Source organism: Cornus florida, unplaced genomic scaffold, assembly GCF_030987335.1.
Source record: "Cornus florida cultivar Cherokee Brave unplaced genomic scaffold, ASM3098733v1 CherokeeBrave_3.0.0_Hap2_Chr03, whole genome shotgun sequence".
NCBI lineage: Eukaryota > Viridiplantae > Streptophyta > Magnoliopsida > Cornales > Cornaceae > Cornus > Cornus florida.
Window position 1 is genome coordinate 31222200 of NW_026775573.1, and position 21084 is coordinate 31243283.

A 21084-nucleotide genomic window follows, 5' to 3' on the forward strand; every position below is an offset into this window, starting at 1 on the left:
TATTAAAAATTCTTGACATGATTATTAAACGTATTCTCAACCTATTTAATAAAAGAATACTCATGATGCAATATGATTATGAAATGGAGTATCACATAAACAAAGATGTAACAAATAATAGAATAAATAAATAAATATTACTAATAATAAAATAAATTCCATTTGACTCTAGACAAACGTGATTTGACTCTCAAAATATCTCAGGATAGTTTACACTATCTTTTTGCCCATCTTTCCTTGGTAGCCTGTATATAATTTGCATAAGTATAATTTTTCAAAATGAACTTTTGACATTAAATTATATCAAAATATCATATAATGTATTTATGCACAGTATTGGTTGGGATCTCTTAATTATAAAAATATCTTTACAATATCACTAAAAGATTTATAAAATTCAAAAAATAAATAAATAAAATATACAATTACAAACAAAAATTAAAAGATCTAAAAATAAATAAACATCTGTAAAAATCCATAGTTACCATTAAAAAGATCTATGAGAATCTTATGTAATATATATTAAATTTGAATTAATCTCACTTTTTAAACAATTCATAACCACAGAGTATATATATATATATATATATATATATCACTGCTGGATCAAAGAGCATGCTTATTAGCATCATAGATTAACATGGACCAAAAAGAATATTATAGTAAATCTCAAATCATAAGAATAATTTTGAATTATTACGTGATTTTTTTATATTTTTTTTTTACATGAATAATATGAATTATTACATGAGTTTGCATTCTAATATTGGAGCCTCTAGATCAAAGCATTTTTTAATAATTGTTCCTAACCGACCTTTTGCATGAATATGACTCCACCTCTAACCACTACATGGTGGGGCTTAAGTCATGAACCTAACTTCGGACCACCACTCCCTAATAAGTGCCTCAGTGTCATAGAACCGTAGCAATTGAAACCGCACTTCTTGTCTTTTTTTTGTTTAAGGGATGGTAAGACGTCACTCACGCAATCAATCTCATTGTCGCGAATAAATATTCAATGCGCTTGATTTGAGCCATTAGTAATGTGCATGTATTAGTGCGTGTTGTATATGCACAACTCAGATTAGTTAGGTGTACGATACATCGAATGTATCAAATATCTATCCTCAGGATCTTCATTTTGCAACATACCTTTTATATTTCAACATAAAACTAAAAGTATTTCTAATGTATTTTAAATAACATTAAATGTTTACTATATAATCAATCATATAAAATATATATATATATATATATATATTTAAATTTGCCCCCGATGATACTGTTATAAGAAGTGTCCCATTCACATTTTCTTTCAAAAAATGATATAATAAATAATTTAGTTTAGTCGAAATAAAATCGACTCAACACGTGTTTGATCTTAAATTAACACTCTCTTTTTATCTTAAATTAACAATCCTTTCTCTCTATGCACGTCCTTTTTTTCCGTTTATATAATCTCTTTATTCTATGCAGCTTAACACACCCCTCTCTATTATATCCTAACAATATCTCTTCTCTCTCTCTCCCTACCATCTTCTTCCTTTCCTTTTTTCTCACACTTACAGTGATTTTGATGTTATGCTTTATTCTTTTTAATTGAATTTTCGAAACACATAATATGTTTTCTTTAGATTACTTCCTGCCCAAAAAACAATTTTTCTATTTTATTCTTTCAAATGCAGAACCGCCTGACGATTAGGGTTTTGTTTCTTGTATATTTCCTCCAATTTCATTATTTATTTTTCCAATTTTTTTCTAATTTTTGTCAACAATTAGCCATTTGAATGGCACTTTTCATCCGACATTCTTTGATTTGAGTTTGCTTTTTGTGCCAAGAGAAAAATTTAAAAGTATGATCAATTTTGTTCAAGATTCTTAATAAATAAAAAATATTAATTTGTGATAAAAAAAAAAGAAAAGAAAAAGAGATGAAATAATAAAAAAGTTATACCTACCCACTGTGGTAAAATTTGTTTGAGATTTAGTTAATAAAGAATTAAAAAGCAGAAAACAAAAAACAATAAAAAAGGAGAAAAGAGAGAACACCATTTGGAGTCGGCTAAACGTCGGGTTTTCCGAGTCGTTCTTATTTGTTCTCCTTATTACGTCGGCCAAATTTTTTTTCGTAACTGTCTCTCCACTACAACCGTCAAAATACCTCACTTTCTCTCTCTAAAATCTCCTCCCTCCCTCATTTTGTCTCTCTAATATTTACATCTATATATATTATATCTCTCTACTTTATTCCTTTCTATAATTTTTCCTTGTCTCACTATTATATGCAATCGATAAAGTTTTTGATTTGTTCAGTACTACGTTTTCTCTGAATTGCTCTACTCTGTTGCAATTTTCTCAGTTTAGTTCAGTTTAGGGTTTGAGTTCTTGGGGACTTGTTCGGCAATGGAGGTTTTTCAGTTCCGGTTGTTGTTTCTTTGACAGTTTTAGGGTTTGAAGTAGAGGACGAAGGTTGAAGAAGAAGAAGGAGAAGAAGGAGAGGAATCGAATGGCGGTTGAGTATACTTGTTGCGAGACGCAGTTCTTCGTTCACATAGTAATCATCACATTGCTGGTTCTGTTTGCTGGTTTGATGTCTGGTCTTACTCTGGGGCTCATGTCGATGAGTCTCGTTGATCTTGAAGTGCTCGCCAAGTCCGGAACTCCGAAAGATCGAAAACACGCTGGTATATCTTCTGTTTTTGTTAACAATTTCTTTCATTGATTGTATTTTTTTCTGCATTAATGGCGTGTTTGGATGTTCTGCTAAATTTGGTAGTTAATTACTTTGTTTTTACATGGTATTTAATACGATCTATCCTAATTAAGGAGTTTATTACTTTATATGAGAAAACCATCAACAGTGCTGGAGCCAGGATTTTACCCTAGTGGTGGCAGCAACCTTAAACTATCAAATAATATATATATATATTTAAAGCAAACAACAAGTGCGAAACTTAAATATTGATTGATGCATTCAGTACATTATGCACGCATTTGGGTAAGCATTCAATCTGTTAATCTGGTTTTTGTTCAATTTGTAAAATTACACTTGAATTGTGACTCCATTTGATTATAGGAACTCAAAGGTCAAGTATTTAAATGTTTAATTTGTGAACTCAAGAACTCAAATATGTAGGTGTTGATTAGCATGCTCTCGAAAATTTTGGAATGATTGTTTTAGTGTGCATCAAATACTTTTCATGACAATTCTGGTTTGGCAAGTCTCCGAGAAATGGTTTATTTAGAGCAAAGTTAAAACTACATATTATCTGAAGTCTAGTTTAGAAAGAGAAATTCAGACCATAAACACAAGCCATGGTAAATTAGGAGCAAAAGGGTTTTTATTTTTGCAATTTTGAGAGGGGGCATGTTTACAATCAAAATAAATTTTTTTTGATAAGTAAAATTGTATAAAGAAGCCTTCAAAAGGGGAACACATCCCTCAGAAAATCCACAAGGCCTAATAGGGCCTCTAAACTCTCAGAGAGTCCAAAAAATCAACTATCTCCTCCATGGATTTACAATATCTCCCTATAACCCAACAAAAAACGAGTGCTAATAATAGAGAATTTGAACTCCCCCATAGGAGTCTCCTTTCCATGAAAAATCAAAATATAAAAAGTTAAGTGGGTGCATTTCCCCCCACTGTGCACCATGTGGCTCCACCACCGACCATCATTATGGATGCAATGCATTAATTTATTTTGCAGTGTTTAGTGAGATTTCCGTTTTCTCTATGGACCTAATTTGGATGATGAACTTGTATAATTGCTAATCCATGATATGTAAGAAATTACGGAGCATTTTAATTTTCTTAGGATGTCTAAAAGTGTAAGAAACTGGTTTAGCTTTTGTGGTGGGTAAGAATAGGTGTTCAACAGGTGTTTATTTCGGGAAGTGTAATCAGTTCCTCAAATTTCATATATGTTGTGGAATTTCTTTCCATTTAGACTTAGAGGTTTGTGCTATTGTATACTATAGCTGGCTTACAACCGTGCGAGCAAAGGGCCAACGACGATGGTTACCCAAAGGGGTAGGTGTATACGTTTGGGCTGGGATTGAGACTGCTATACTTTGTATTAGTTGATGTGAATGTTTCTAATTTGGTAGATTGAAGGGATTGGAAATGATATTCACTCACAAAATCAAAGCGTGTTGAGTACTATGTTACCTAGACTCGGATACGTGCATCGGGTGCGGGTATGTATCTCAAGCGTCAGACATTACAAATCCCCAAAGAGAAGGACACAACGCCACTACTATAAATTTATACATTCTAACATTTTTATTTGATTTTATAGGGGAATAAATTCTTAATGTTACATAATGTTTAGTATAGGCATTTCACTTGTATTGAAACAATAGTATACTAAAATTGAATCATTAGATATGCTTTTAGGTGCATTCCAACCAAAAATGTTGAACATGTATCCCATACCCATGTCCAAGTATAGCGTCTCTGACACGGGTATTTCAACTTCTTTTGAAGAGTCCATGTAACATAGGTTCAGTATTGTAGTATTATGAGTTGTGGCAAATTTCGTTGACACCATTTTGAGTTGTATTTTTTAGTGGTGTTGAAGATTTTTCATTCAAGCCAACTCAAGTTTAAGTGGATTGAACCACACATTTGGTGAATGTAATTGTTTGTGTATGTGGACACGAAATTTGATTTTGAGCTTTTTTCTGTATTTACAAGTGTTTTGGAAAACAAAAAAAATTGTCAAAAGTTGAATTTTGGAAGTTTTTTTAGAACTGGAGAGGGCTTAATGTACCAGTACATTGATTTCCATGCACCGTTGCATTGAACTCTAGTAGTTCCTATGCGCAGGTACATATAAGGAGGCAGTGAGTACAATGCATGGACCAGGGCACTGAGTATGAATTTGAATTGGATTTTTGTTTTCAGCTTGAATCAAACTTGGATAGCTATGAAACTTTGGAAAACATGTGTGAATGAATTTTGAAGGGTTTTTTTCCCTATCTATTTCTATCAGAATTGTCTCTCAAAAACCTACAAAAACTTATTATTTAAATCAAGTTTTTTTAAAGTAAAGTGTTTTTCTTTAGCCCTGCGCTATTTTGTACACACATTTTCACACAATGTTAGATTGTGCGTGTTCTCATCTGGTCGTAGTTCTCGAGCTTATTCTGCATTCACCATTCGATTAGCAGCAGTAGACATTGGACAGTTCAAGAACAAGCTTGCTTGACATTCACTAGGAGAAGTAGAATATAATGAAGTTATTGTATTGATGTGGACCAGTGTGGCTGCTTGCTGGTAATTGTGAAAGCTCTGAAAGCACTAAGCGTCATAGGTAAATGAATGAAAAATGATGTTGAGAATACCGGAGACGACTAGAATTCTTTGTACTATTTTTCAAGTACAATGGATTAATTTTCTTTGAGATGACATAGTATCCTTGGTTTTTCCTCTTTTGATGTTTCCCACATTAAAATATTCTAATATCCAGTTTCTCTCTTCCTTGTCCCTTTTTTTTTTTTGCTTGCTTGTGTGCTTGGATTTAGTAACAGTTAAATTAACAAATTAAAATCAAACAACTTAGCAAAAAAAGAAGAAGACTTATTCACCCCCTCTAGGTCAGTTTAACAGAGAATCTAAATAGGTAACTCCATCTTGTACAAGTGCGCTCTACTTTCAAAGTGGACCTTCTAGATAGGACGATAAATGAGTTGACCTGAGCTGGGTATTCGGATGCTTGATCTCAGACTGGTAGAATTTTGGAATATTGAAGCTGGCTGCTGCTCAAAATGGACCAAAACGAAAGCTCAGGTTGAATATTATTAATAAAAATCGTGAGCAGTTCAAGCTTGCTTAGTTACAAGCCTAATGCATATATACCGCATATTTAAAATTTAAAAGTTCTACTGGTAAAGCAGTAAATATATCAAGATGTGAAATGTGTAATGTGAAAAGCTGGCAAATGAAGTCAGTGTGTGAGCCTTTGTTGTAAAAAGGCACTTTACCACCATATATATGTGATAATGACAAGCAGATATCAAACTAACATAGAAGTTTGACACAACTACAAAGTTGGGCTCGGCTCATTCATGCTCAGGCTTGCTCAGTTTTATTTCGAGCTTAGAAAACTGAATTCAGCTAGGTTCTTTAGCTTGTGAAACATTTCCTTTCAAATAATTTTTTATAATTTATAATTTTTCTATAATTTTGTTATATATATATTTTGTCTTTCTTCATCAATGAATAACTATGAAACGATACAAAATTATAGACAAGAAATTTACTGGACATGTGTTCACAAGCCAGTATTAGTTGAGCACACCATTGATCAAGCTTGGTTTGTTTAATAAAAGAGCTCATAGTTTTTCAAGTTTGGCTCGCTTACTTATTGAATTAACGATTGAACATTCTAACAGGAACAACTTGGTTCATTTGTGGCTCTACCAGTTAGATGTTTGCCACAATACTTGGGCATTCGCGAGCAATAGTTGAGTGCAGGCTTACTTATGATTCACTTGTTATTTAGATCAATGAACTATCTTGAACATGCTTCTAAGTGTGTGTGTGTGTGTGTGTGTGAGAGAGAGAGAGAGAGAGAGAGAGATGGGGGGGGGGGGGGGGGGGGGGGATTGCTTAGTGAACTTGGTTTGAGTTGTTTATGAACAGTTCATCGCACTTGCAGCCCTACTTCTACCTTATTTCTGATCAATATTTACTTATAGAGCTAAAAGAACAATTCTATAGAATAACTATTAGATCAATCATCCTTTTTGAAACTTAACTTTGGGTAGTTATGAGTTTATAAAAGAAGCACTGTTAATAAGCAGATTTCAAGATAGACGTATTATAACACAAGGAAGGATAAATTTTAAAATGAATACATTTGTAATATGATGGACGGAGCACCAACTGGAGACAAAATGTGAGGAAGTCAACTAAGATGGTTTGGCATGTGCAACAAAGATCAAAGTGAGGTTTGCATTATAGATACTGTTAGGAAGGATATATCAAGATTAGTATATGTTGAGATAGTAAGAAAAGATTTGGAGGCCTTCGATTTCATTTAAGTTATGGCGCTAGATTAGGTGGAATGGTGAAATAGAATTCATGTAGTTGATTCCAACTAGTTCGGGCAAAGTTTTGTTGAGTTGTCATATCGTCAGTCCCTGTATTGCTTGTTTTTGTGAGTTTTGGAAGTAGACTTGTGTCATTATCTACTTTTAGGTTACATCTACCAATCTTTTGAATAATGGAACTTTATTGATTGATATTTTGTTTGAGAGAAGGGAGGACTGGGAAGAAGGAAAGGGAGAGGGATTGAAGGCCCTTCCTTCTTTTGCTAGAGGGAAAGAGGAAGCAATGAGGAAGCCCTTTCCTTTTGGACCACCATATCCCTTTTTCCGAAGTGGGATGGAAAAGAAAGAGAAGCATCTCCTCCTTCCCCCCCACCTTCTCTCTATCTTACATTTTTGCCTTCCAAAAGTCTTTAATTTTGGAAGGATATTATGGTCATATAATACTCCTTCCTTCCTTTTTACAATTTATGATTTAGTTAATGCATATGCATATTGAAGGATATGTGTGCATTAATTTACTTCACTCTTTGTTATTATTATTATTATTATTTTATTTTATAAGTAAATTTTCATTGAAAAGACAAAGGAATATCCACAGATTTATAATTAAACTCATGCACCCAAAAGAATAAGGAACAAAGCATAGGATATTTAAGCACACCAATAGAAGACTCTGCCCCATCAAAGGATCTCCTATTTCTTTCCCTCCATGAGGTCCACCACAAACAGAGAAGAGGAGGGGGTTTTGGGTTTGTGGGGGGCAGCCCTCCACACATATCTAGCTTGGGACTGAACTGAACATCATCCCTCCCCAAGCATCGATCAAACTCTTTGTGGACTCAAAAATGGTATAAAACAAGTTCCATCCACAATAAAAGATGATCGATCCACCAACTCCTCATCCCTCTTACACTTGCAGGACCAATTGACAATTACCTAACGCCTCCTCCTTAGATTGTCAATATCCTCCCCAAGGTTGTCGCCCATACAAAGAAAGCCACTTTAGGGGGCTTTTGTGTGCCAAATTCCTTTACACAGAGAGGAAGACCCTAATCCTTTAGCAAACTGCAATAGAAGGATCTCACCTCAAATCTCTCATGACTGGAGCCCGTCTGATACCACTCATCCGTCCCCTCCCCAGGAACTGCCTGCCAATAAATTAGCACCAAAAAATCGACCATATTCTCCACCTTCCAGTCCTGCAAAGACCGCTCAGACTGCATGTCTCAGGTCAACGTCCTGCTATCAAGATGATAGCATTGAGCAACCAACACCTGACATATCACTCTCTTAGTTGATATCTCAAAAAATCCATTTTTTATTTTTTATTTATTTATAAGCTGTGCTGTAAGTTTTGAGTTGTTTGTAGGTTACACTAGTTTGTCTGAAGTTATTTGCAAATTGAAAGGATATATATGCATTGATTTAGCTAATAAAAAATATTGAAGTCGTCCTTCATTTTAATCTTGTTTAGTTTGGGATGCATATTTTAATTTTTTTTAATAATTATATTCATATGCATTTTTATCCAAGGTGCTCCTTCTTCGTTCAATCAGAGTCACGCTTCACATTGCGCCTTGCGCGTAGGCTCCAGTGGCCTTGGAGCTTTAGTGGGCCTTGATCCTTCAATAACTATTGTAGAAACTATATTTCCTGATTTTGTTGTTGTAATACTTCAATGCTTCACAAACGAAGTGCCTCATAATTGTATTGCTTTCCTGGGTTTTTCTTTTTTCATTCTGTAGAATAACACTTGTGTTGACAGCTTCTACTTTCTCATGACAGAAAAGATACTGCCAGTTGTCAAAAAACAACATCTATTGCTTTGCACGCTGCTTATCTGCAATGCTGCTGCCATGGAGGTACACATTATTGTGATTTGATAAAAGAAGCCGGTTAATAAAATATATCAAGAAGACTTCATTTTTTAGGTGCTTTTTCTTTTTGGCAGGCACTTCCCATTTTCCTTGATAGTCTGATCACAGCTTGGGGTGCTATCCTTATTTCAGTGACATTGATACTTCTGTTTGGTGAGGTGAGGCATTTATCTTTGGTTATGTTTACTTTTGGAAGACAGCTCAAAAGTCAGGTCAGATGGACATAGGTTACCACAAAATAGTGATTTTTTAGCTCCTGCATCTTGCTGCATATATAATAGGATGCAATTTGTTTGTCTTATTGTGCCACCACAAGAAATGCTCCTAGAAAACATAATCAATCTGTATTATGGTTATATTGATAGTCTTTGTGAAATTATTAGTTAAAACTGCTTGGTAAAATCAACATGTTGATTTGCATACACTTATTGCTGTTAATTTGTACAAACAGATTATACCACAATCTGTCTGTTCTAGATATGGATTGGCTATTGGTTCAACTGTAGCCCCATTCGTCCGCGTCCTTGTTTGGATCTGCTTCCCTGTTGCATTCCCAATAAGCAAGGTGAGACTTGTTTGTCTGGTACTTTCTCTAATGAATTTGCTGTTTCCATAAAGTAGTCGGTTACTTGTACAAATAAGTCTTTGGTTATCCATTTTTTCCTCTATTATTTTTCCCCAGCTATTAGACTATCTGCTGGGACATGGACATGTGGCTCTTTTCCGCAGAGCTGAGTTAAAAACACTTGTTGATTTGCACGGGAATGAGGTATGCGGTTTTTGTAGATTAATTTATTATGTTTTTAAATAAAGATATCGCCATCATCCTTGTCATTTTGTTTCTGCGACACAAAACTGGTTTTTTTAGGGCATCTTCTTCCTTTACATTTGTCTATTTGATTATGCCTCCTAATGGGAACCGTCAACACTTGTCTCATCTGCTTTGCTTTCAAAATTTGCCTCAGTTTGTAGTTCTTTTTTTCCCTAAATGAAAACGTGTCTCATTTTTCTGTTGTCTATGTCAATATTGACTTGACTCATATTTCTGTTGTCAAATTCAATATTGACTTTAGCCTCTGAGAAAACTATAAGACCAAACCCTAAATTTTGATGTAGAGTTGCGCTGCACCCTTGATCTAGACCTAGAGGCGGGGTGAATACATCTTGAACTCTTAACGAAATTAAACCTTAAGCAAATGGTGTGAACCAATCTTAGTGATAATCATGCATGTGATAACTACAAGCAATAAAATATCAATCATACTGATCCATGGAATGTTGTCCAGAAGGTATTGATTGAATTATCTATTGATCGAGGAATTGAGAAAGTTTGAGAGATTAACTCGAGAATGCATTGATCAAAGAGTCGATCAATCCAGACTTTTCCAGAGAACATTGATCAAAGGGTCGATTGACGGAGAAGTCGGCAGATGTGAATCTTAAAATATCAATCATATTGATCCATGGAATGTTGTCCAGAAGCTATTGATTGAATTATTGAATGATCAAGGAAATGAGAAAGTTTGAGAGTTCAACTCTAGAATGCATCGATCAATTGAGACTTCTCCAAAGAACATTGATCAAAGGGTCGATTGACCTAAAAGTCGGCAGATGCTAATCTCAAAGTCAATCTTGGTATTTTAGGCAATTAAACTATTTCCAACTTCCATCAAACCATAATTCTTGACTACTTATTAAAAAAAAAAAAAACCCTATAATTCTCTACTAAATCCTATTTAGTGTAGGACTAGGGTATAGACCCTATAGACCCTCTTATAATCCCCCACATTACACTCATGCACACTCAAACCCTGGAGCACTCAAATCCTTCCCTTGCCTCACCAATGGTTTTCATGTTGTGAGACTTGCTTTGTTAGTGCTTATGATGCGAAGCAGTGGAATGATGTGTAATCCTAAGAGCACACGGAATTATTTTCCTCTTCACAACCTCAATCGGAAAAATAGTACTCCTTCACTTAGTCAAAAGATCACCATCTCAACCCTCGTGTGAAGAAGAGGTATGCGGATATCTTTAAGGGAAGATCTCTTGTAGTTTAACGCTGATGACATTATCACATCAAGAGGATGAGATCCACTGTGTGCAGTTCACGGAGTACCTTACGTCACACCCGTTCAAGTCTTCTGTTGCTACATGCATGACTTCGATACCTACCACCATTAAGACATTCTATGAACACATTGTCTACACCAATACCCTAGAGATTATCGGACATGGTGTCATGTGGTCTAGTCTTACCTAGGGAAGAGGATGAGCAAGTGCTGGCAACCAACATCAATAATTTGATATTTGCTCGTCACTTTGCAAGGTTCATGTCCACTAAACTCAAAAGCCTAATTATCGAATATTAAACAAAATAGTTGAATTCAATCGCCTAAGAATCATTGCTAGTTGTTTAGGTAATGATTAGAATTTCTTTACCATTTGGGTATCAACTCTCTGATTGATCTTCCGTCCTCAATTGCTAAGCATATGATCATTATCGGCCTTGATAGCAACAAGTGGAAGTCATTGCCTTTCCCTCGCCTAATTTACCGAATCCTTGTGAGTTACTTTGGTGAAATGTTCGATGGTCAATGAGCGATGGCGAAAGGCAAAGTAATTTTGGATGATACTTCAATCACAAAGGTTATTTCTCACCTTACTTCGGAGCAAAGGCATGCTTACATGCTTTTTTAATCTGAAGAGGAAGGTGATCCAAGAGAAACACATGAAGAAGATGCACTAGAGGTGGAACATCTACAAGTCAACACTCCACCGAAACATCAGTATTCGACTATGGATAATCATAATTCAACACGGTTGGATATAATCAACAACCAAATCACTTCTTTGGATGATGACTTCATTGCCTTCCAACATGGCACCCTAGGATATGTTGAAGGATATAAATGTTAAAGTTACACCCTCTCTAGCAACTTAAGTTATTAGAGTAGATAGTTGTCAACATGGTATCAGAGCTTAACTTGTTTGGGCTGCCGGCGTGTTCGGTAGCATTGTTCCTCGCGTTCGCCATGGGTTCGGTGCTGTTTGTGACTTGTTTAGGCTACCGGTGTGTTCGGTAGCATTGTTCTTCACCTTTGCCGTGTCTCCGGTTTTATTGCCTTGTTCTTGGTCTGTGTTTGTGATATTTTGTCGTTGGTGACATCATTGTCGCCGTTAGAATTGGTGCTGCTACTCGTTTCAAAATATCACTAATGATATAGGTTAGATTAAGGATACTCTTGGGAATTTTGGTGGTGATGGTGCGAGTTGTAGTGGTGGTCAAGGATATTAGGATTTCTATGTGTATCTTGTGGCTTTTACTATATTAGGGTTAGTTTTGCTTTATATTTATGTTTTCATTGTCTTGGTTATGAGACATTTTTATACATGTGCTCCAATTTTTGGTATTGAATACAGGACTTAGCGACTTAGCTTATGGAGCAAAATTTGTGATCATTGCTTTCTCTCCATATATAGCTAATGAAATTTCAGATTGGTCGAGAGTTTTTTTTGGTGCTTCATTTAGTGTTTATCAACTTGTGAGAAAAAGATGGAGAGATATATGATTGAGGGGGAATGAAGTGATCTATACTTGAAGTTGATTACTTGATTGCTTAATACTTGAATGTTAATTGATAGCTTAATTTTTGAATGTTAATTGCTATTAGTTTGACCTTCTTTTTTTTTTTAAAAAAAAAAAAAAAAAAAAAAATTATGTCACCTTGATATAATGCACTTGGTGAAGATTCCCTCAAGTATTGTAAGTTTGACCTACAAGTGTTCAAACTGTAATCGAGTCTTCTATTTCTACTTATTCTGATATATTTAATTATTATTTGACAAGAATTTTGTCATGTTTAGGATATATGACTTAAGTTGGCAAATTTGTGATCAAAACTTGGGGTCTGTAACTCTGTATTTTTTATTATTTTAGAGTGTCTAGTTAATTAAGTTAATAGTGGTACCTTGGCCAAGGATAGATTAGGAATTTCACAAAGTTTCAATGATGAAAAGGTATTTTACAACTTGAACTGGGTTACTAATCTATTAGGGTTTTGCATATAGCAATTAAGACGAGGGTGAGCCTTGGTGCAACGGTAAGGTTGCTCCATTGTGACTTGGATGTCACGGGTTCAAATCATGGAAACAGCCTTTCCGCATGCAGGGGTAAGGTTGCATACCCTCCCCAGACCCCACATTGGTGGGAGCCTCATGCACTAGTCTAGCCTTTTTTCCATTTAGTAATTAAGATTGCATGTTTGGTTTATCTTAAACTCCTTTCTATGTGTTTTAGGAAATTAAATCAAATCAGAATTCAAGTCAGAATAGGACAGGAGACTTGAATTGATCAAGGTATCCTTCGAAGTTTACTGGCCTTGTGTCGATCAATCGACACCTGGCTCAATCACTTGAGCAGAACGGTTATGGGTTTCCTTTTTGAATTAAACTACTCCATACCCTATTTTTTTTTTTGTGTGTGTGCGCGTGTGTATAAAGACATGTATTCTTCAGAAATAGCAGAGACGAGACTAGCACAATTTATACGGCTTATTATTGCATAAAAGCTTTTCATGCATATTACTTGTGGATTCTAGTGATCCTTTGATCATTAGAGTTTGTGTTTGTGCATCCTTCATCATACATCTTGCATTGTGAGTGGATCATTTGGTTGTTGAAGCATTCGTTGTTGCGCTTGAAGGGTTTCAATAACAAATTCTACACATCCAAGTTACTAGCAAGGAGTTAGAAGATCCATGGGGAAGCAGAGTTTGTGAGGAACAAGACTTGTTGTTGATCCAAGAAGCAGAGTTTGCGAGGAACAAGTCTGTTGACGGATCAACAGCTGAAGGATCTGGGAGTGGTCTTGCGTAAATCTGATTTGGAAGGGAATAAGGGATTCGTTGTAGTAGAGTCTGTAACTTAATCTGTAACTTTTTTTCTACAAACTGAATTTTTATCTGCCTGGCTGCGCCCTATTGGTTTTTCCCTATATGGGATTGTCACATAAAATTCGGTGTTCTGTGTATGATTGATTTACTTTATTGCTTATATTGATCACATGCATGATTATCACTATGATTGGTTTAAGCTAATTGTTTGTTGGTTAGTTAGCTTTTTAAATACCAGTTAATTTAGTTATGATTCAAAATTTTGTTATAAATAGTTCAGGTTTAATTTTGTTTAGAATTCAAGACCTATTCACCTCCCCTCTATGTCTAAATAAAGGGCCTTGCTCTAGGGTGCAGTCCTATAGTTTTCTCGGCCTTTGTTGTCTGGATCTTCTGGATTTCTACTGTTCTATGCTATCAGCTTTATAATCTTCTGATTACTTGTAAGTAGGCTGGAAAAGGTGGAGAACTCACACACGACGAGACAACAATCATCGCTGGAGCACTTGAGCTCACCGAGAAAACTGCTGGTGATGCCATGACTCCTATAGCTGAAACTTTTGCAATCGATATTAACGCCAAGCTTGACAGGTGTTGCATGCTTTAAAAAGTTCTTGTAAAAGGTTTTCCTTGTAGGTGTTTTCAACTTTGTTGATCAGATATTTTACATATTTTTTATATCACATAGGGAGCTGATGAGTTTAGTTTTGGAGAAAGGGCACAGCAGGGTGCCTGTTTACTATGAGCAACCGACAAACATAATTGGACTTATTCTGGTGGGTTGCTTGAATATTCTTTATTCTTTTTGGGAAATTTTTTTTGATAGTTTTCGTTCCATATATAATGATGCTTCTCTTTTAACTGATTTCCAAGTCTGTTATGTTCATCTTCTGCCTTCATATACTGGATAAGAACCATCATCACTCATATTTTCCTCCTCCTCATCTGCTTCACTTAACCGTTTCTTGCTCTAAATTAATTCAATGCAGAAACAATTAGGCTGAGGGAACTTTGGTATTTTACCTGGTGGACTTGCCTGCATAGAGATCCTTATGGGAACTTGAGACAAAAATACAAGTTGATGTAAATTTTAATTGACAGATAAGCTTCCAAAAGAATTTGGCCACTTCTCTGTTTTTTTTTTTTGGTTGGATGCAAGTAGTATAATCTTGGAGCGTGATGGATGAATGAGATGAAATAGAAATTTATCACAACTTGAACTGCTTATTGAGGAAGTATTCCGTGGCATGTCTAGGCAAATAGGTAGAGCTCTGTCTATCTAGGAGATATTGCCAAAAAAGAGATGTATGATGTAGGACAGCAGCACTTATATGAGTTTTGGATTGAAGATATGAAGAATTGAAAATTAAATAACTCGTATTTCTTGACATGTAAAACATTGGCATTATTAGACCCTTGGCAGCTCCAGACCTCTGGGCAATTTAATTAGAGTTAGGTAACAATTCTAGAGTCATATAACATGTTTATTAGAGTAAATTAGGGTGTTGGCTCCCACTACTGGAGTACAGTTGTGGCATGCTCCCTTTTTTCTTTGCAAAAATGCTGTATTGCATGGATATAAAAGGCGAATGGGCTACGACAGGTTTTACTTTATTATGTTTAAATTTGATGGAATTACAATAGAACCTTTCATGGTTATTATGATGGATTAAGGTTTGACAAAGAATAGGAATTGGAAATAGAAACCTTATGAGTTGTATTTAATTATTGACCTCCTTCTCATAACGTAGAGTTGGAGACTTGATACAAATGAGAAAAGTTAAAATTTAAACTCTGCAACTATAAATACTAAAATTGAACATGAATATTTTCTTTTAGTCATGTGTATGTATCATCTTATTCGGTGATTGATGTTGTCGACCAACCTAACAGATGAGGCATGATCACCTTTTTTTACGTGGGTGCAAAAAAAAGAAGTGCTGGTCCAACTAAAGAATTGACCTACTACCTGGAACTGATTGACCTTAAAGTTACATCATGTGACCATGTTGCAAAATAGTTAGAGTTGGAGACTTGATACAAATGAGAAAAGTTAAAATTTAAACTCTGCAACTATAAATACTAAAATTGAACATGAATATTTTCTTTTAGTCATATGTATGTATGATCTTATTCAGTGATTGATGTTGTCGACCAACCTAACAGATGAGGCTTGATCACCTTTTTTTATGTGGGTGAAAAAAAAAAAGAAGTGCTGGTCCAACTAAAGAATTGACCTACTACCTGGAACTGATTGACCTTAAAGTTACATCATGTGACCATGTTGCAAAATAGTTATTATATCTTGTGATATTGGCATCGTATCATAAGATTTTTTTAGCCTATGAAATTGAGTTAAGTTACGTATCTATCTGCTTAATCATCATATCATTTCATGGCTGTATATCTTGTATAGTAGATACTAGCAAAAGCATTTTGTGAAATCAAATTAAATTCAAGTATGATGATGTAACAGTCTGTTATACTACTATACTAGGATTCATCAATGTGATATAGACATACCATATAGTCCCGTGTTTCAATCAGCCTGGTCCTTGTTCTCACTCTTTATTCAATTCTATATTTTATGCAACTGCCAATTCATGCTCAAAGGCTTCTCTATTAATCTCTAATATGTGCTTATGCACGCTTCACCAATTTAGCTCTGGCATAAAAAGTAGTAACTTCTTTTTGGGTTCAAAGAAGATGAAAACATAAGCTACTTATCTTGTTAAAGGATCGCAACTTAATCATGTGATGGTCAGTTGGCCATTATATGTGCAACCGCTTAATTTTGATTAATTATAAAGCTTGTTGATTAAGTCAGCTAAAAGTTTTATATGACAATGATTATTTATGGCAAAAGGGTATCCACAAAGAGCTGTGCATTTGTGAACTGGCACTCTTTTGGCCATGATGTCTTGCACACCCAATTGACCACCAACCCCCTGCCCCCCTCTCTATTTATTTGGTCATATTGCATATGTAACTAGCAGATGGAAACATATTGTTGGATATTACTCAACTTAGAAATTCAAGTGTATTAGTTCTGTCTGTTATTATTTGGTTTGGCTGTTTTTTCACACATTACTATGAGTATGAATTGCATAGCTTTAGACATTTTATTTTATCTATGTTGTTTAACCTACATAGTTCATATTTTTAACTTCTTGCCTTTTAATATATAATTAGTTGCATTTATTTGGGAGAAGATTTTTTTAGTTGGGTTCGCTTGAGTATTTGTCCATCTCTATTGTAATCAGATTAGATCTATGAACATGTAATTGAGATATTGCTTTGTCGTATTCTAGTAGTACTTATTTATTTATACATTTTTTTTTAATTCTGAACTTGTAGGTGAAGAATTTGTTAACCATCCACCCAGAAGATGAAACACCTGTAAAGAATGTTACTATTCGCAGAATTCCGAGGTACCTTATGTTAGCTGTGAGAAGTCATAGTAGGTTCAAGGAAAATTACACATTCAATATTGTTCAACAATAAATAACCTGGAGTCTTCATACTTTCACATGATACAATAATATAAATTAAATCACTCCATTGTTTTTGTTTAAATATTATTATCGATTCCATCCATTTATTATGTTTTTATACTTTCAAGTTCTTTAGGTCTAAAATATCACTTTCTTTGTGGTTTGAGGCTAGCTTGCTGATTGCAGCTATTAATTCTAGTTCTGAGGGGGTAAAAGTAGAAATTGGTTTGATAATTCTTCACCAAAGTAGAGCAGCAATTATGAGTTGAGAATGTAATGAAGGTCAGGAGAATATTGAGCACTTTCCACCTGCGGTTTGTTTTAATTTTCCTTTTACCGATATGCTTTCTTTGTCTCAATGGACAGTCCAGGATGTATAACCATGAAAGATATTAAGAGAAATTAACAAAGAATCATTTATTGAATATATATATATATATATATTTTTATGTTTGACATTATTGTGGAGAAAGTTTGGTATACATGCAATGAAAGATGTACAATATGGCTTTAAACAGATTTCTATATAATAGAATCCGGGCAGGCAATTATGTTGGGACTCGTGTCTCAAATTCCTAATTTAATTAGGTTTCTATTTTAGAGTTGTATTTTATTAGGTAATTTCTTGTTTGACAAGTCTTGGGCTCCAAGGATTTGCAATCCTTGTCCAACAAGGAATTTAGATTGGAACTCTATAAATAGATAACTAGGTTATGGGTTGAGACCTGTGAGATTGAGAGAGATGTAGTCTCGTGAGGGAGTTGATGCCTTCATGGGTAGAGGTACTATATGGGTTGGTGGAGTAGGAAAAACACCAGTGGCACTGGTAGTGAGGGGATTAGGCTCGCGGAGCGGTACATGGTCAAAAGTCATGTACGTGGTGTTGGTACTTTACTGTTATAATATCTCTACGGAAATCATAGTGGAATCTCTTCTCATCCATGGATGTTGGCCGGTTTTGGTCAAACCACGTTATATCTTGTGTTTGTGTGATTGCTTTGTTGGCTTTCATTGGATCTCGGTATTCGTGCGTTTCCGCTGCCCCAACAAATAATATGGTGGAATAGATGGAGACGAGGGAGAGAAGGTGGGGTGTTTGTGAATTGTGCACTTAAAGAATTTAAGAAAGATGAGTACTAAAATAATTATCTTAGCTCTTGGGGACTTTTGTAATGTAGGGGAGGTTAAGGGTCTAGGTTTCCGGATCATAAAGCATGAGGAAAGAGAGCAAGTGTGCAAGCACTGCAAATAGAATAATGTCCAGAGGGCATATCTAAATATACCTATGAACCATGTGTACAAATATGTTGTTTAAGTATTTAATAAATATAGAAAATTTGTAAAATATTTCTTAAGGGAAGTGTTAGGTCTCTTGTGTTTAGAGCTGAATTTTAAATGCTAATTATTAATTGAGAATATTTTTGATACTTCTTTTACTTGTTTTTTTAGTAAGTGATACTTCTTTTACTTTTAATGTTCACTGATAAGTGAATACTCCATCATTTTAAATTTTAACCTATTTTAGGTGGCACTTATGTATTCATATGGGTTTTCAATTGCTCTTTATTGAATAAATACTTAATCCTGAATAATTTAGTCAGAATTAAGTCATCAAACAGCACCTTTAGTGAGCCATGCTCGTCCAAATATCTTAGGTAGTATTTCAGAGAATGAACTGATCTGTGGTCGAATCTGTGTTTGGATGTTCAATCTGGACCAAATTGAACACACACACCCCACCCCCCCCCCCCCCCCCCACAAAAATAATAATAATAATAATAAAAACGAAAACAAAAACAAAAAATTTTCTGGAAGGATTAGGTATCTTACTAGGTGAGAGGACTAAATGACTACAAGGCTGAGGAGAAGTTAGAAATACAATATGCCCTATGGCATGCATCTGCTTTTGTTGCTGCATATGATGTGATAGAATCCAGCTTTACATTAGATGTTCTTTAGACTTAAAACACAGGTTGGTATGAGTAAGTTCAGAAACGATGTCCTCATATTGTGCAAGATAGTTTTTGAAGTTCCGCACGGGTCATATGAATCGATCCATTCTACCTATATGTTGTCATGGGAACATCAAATATGACATGTCCTCACATCTGTGAATTTATGAGGGGAAAGAGAATTGATATTCATGTGATCAGACCTTGATGCTCCATACTCAGCATAGCATTTTCAGCGTTGTATATGAATGGTTGCTTTTAAGTCTTAACTTTAAGGAAGATTATTAAGGAATTCCTTCCATGTTATGCCACATTTATTTTATCCTAAACTTGTCTGCTAAATTTGGTTACGTTGAAGAATATTTAAGGTGAAACAAAATGCAGCTTGTGTGAATATTGGTCAATTACCATAGGCAGTCGCGTCATCTCTCACAGTGCTTGTTCCTTCTGAAATACCCATTTTGAAGGCGTGTGACGTACATAGTATATTGTTTTATGTTTCAGGGTTTCTGAATCTCTGCCATTATATGACATCTTAAATGAGTTTCAGAAAGGTCACAGCCACATGGCTGTTGTTGTAAGACGGTGCAACAAGATGGAGGAGCAGCCTGCCAAGGAGAGCTCTACAGATAGTAAGATCAAACCTCATGCTTTTATTTGAATTCTAGTGATGGGAAGTGTTTTGAATGTCATTTCTTTCTCTCTAACCACAGATTCAGTGAAGGATGTGAGGTTAGATATTGATGGCGAAAAGCCTTCCCGAGAAAAGAGTCTACAGAAAATAAGATCGTTCCAGAAATGGAAAAGTTTCCCCAACAGTGCAAACAATTCTTATAGGGGCAACTCTAGGAGCAGGAAGTGGTCAAAGGAAATGTACTCCGACATCCTGCAGATCGATGGAAACCCACTTCCAAAGCTCACTGACGAAGAAGAAGCTGTTGGCATAATAACAATGGAAGATGTTATCGAAGAGCTTTTACAGGTAAAATATATAATTTCCTGTGTCATCTTAAACCCCTGGTTTTATATGTTCTCGCAAAATTTTCATAGATGGTAGCTTGACACCGATCTTGCACTGTGTAGGAGGAGATCTTTGATGAAACAGATCATCATTATGAAGATTCATGACTCTGGTTTTGTTGATGCATAGTGTAGTACAATTCAGATGGCTACGAAAAATGTTGTATTGGCACGAGTTGTTTTTGTTGTACCGATGTAGGATATACTGGAGTGGGGGAGAAAAATCTGAACCCTACTTATAACTATTTATTGGTGATTATGTATTGAAGACAACAATTTATGGTTTGTAAATGTAAAGAAAAAAAATATGTATGATTTTGTTATACTTTGTTTCATAGGGTTAACTTGGTCATGGTCTGATTTTTTTTTTTTCTTTTTCTTCCCAACTCCCCAAGTGAACTTCCATTAAAATAACACAGCAGCTAAAAACCTCCCAAACTGTCAGTGACTTCCCAAAAAATGCTCCAAAATGTCAGTGGACTTCCCAAAAAATGCTCCTGACAGATTGAAAAACACTATTAGAGACTTCATTGTGCAATGATTCTTATTTCACCAGAGAAATTATTCATTACAACCGTAGCAATGATGACGTGGTGTAATGGACGGTTATAAACACCCTACCAAAGTACATATATTAGTTTTTTTGTTCTATTGTAGGTCCATTTTGGTGGAGTATTTGTAACCGTTCGTTGCACCATATCATCCTTGCAACGATTGTAATGAATGATTTCTCGTAAACAAGGCCTTGATGATCATAGTTATAGATTAATGGGAGAACGGGCAAATGAA

At 35.1% G+C, this 21084-nt stretch overlaps 1 protein-coding gene across 2 annotated transcripts; it reads left to right on the forward strand.

Moving 5' to 3' along the window:
- Nucleotides 1–2120: 2120 nt before the first annotated feature.
- On the forward strand, nucleotides 2121–20618 carry LOC132300145 (DUF21 domain-containing protein At2g14520). Of its 2 annotated transcripts, XM_059797108.1 has the most exons (11): nucleotides 2122–2684; nucleotides 8845–8921; nucleotides 9011–9094; nucleotides 9388–9501; nucleotides 9619–9705; nucleotides 14281–14420; nucleotides 14518–14605; nucleotides 17187–17260; nucleotides 19780–19907; nucleotides 19989–20257; nucleotides 20359–20618. In XM_059797108.1, the coding sequence occupies exons 1-11, from the start codon at nucleotides 2507–2509 to the stop codon at nucleotides 20401–20403; spliced, it is 1284 nt and encodes a 427-aa protein (XP_059653091.1). In that variant the 5' UTR covers nucleotides 2122–2506; the 3' UTR covers nucleotides 20404–20618. The 2 variants fall into 2 exon arrangements, with proteins under 2 accessions (XP_059653092.1, XP_059653091.1); XM_059797109.1 differs by lacking the exons at nucleotides 14281–14420; nucleotides 14518–14605 and having other exon boundaries at nucleotides 2121–2684.
- Nucleotides 20619–21084: the final 466 nt, after the last annotated feature.

Excerpts from the sequence above, each read along its gene's own strand:
- LOC132300145 (XM_059797108.1), top strand. The coding sequence starts at position 2,507 with ATGGCGGTTGAGTATACTTGTTGCGAGACGCAGTTCTTCGTTCACATA. Across the intron at positions 8,922-9,010 it reads GCAATGCTGCTGCCATGGAG|GCACTTCCCATTTTCCTTGA; the intron begins GTACACATTATT and ends TCTTTTTGGCAG. Across the intron at positions 19,908-19,988 it reads CAAGGAGAGCTCTACAGATA|ATTCAGTGAAGGATGTGAGG; the intron begins GTAAGATCAAAC and ends CTCTAACCACAG.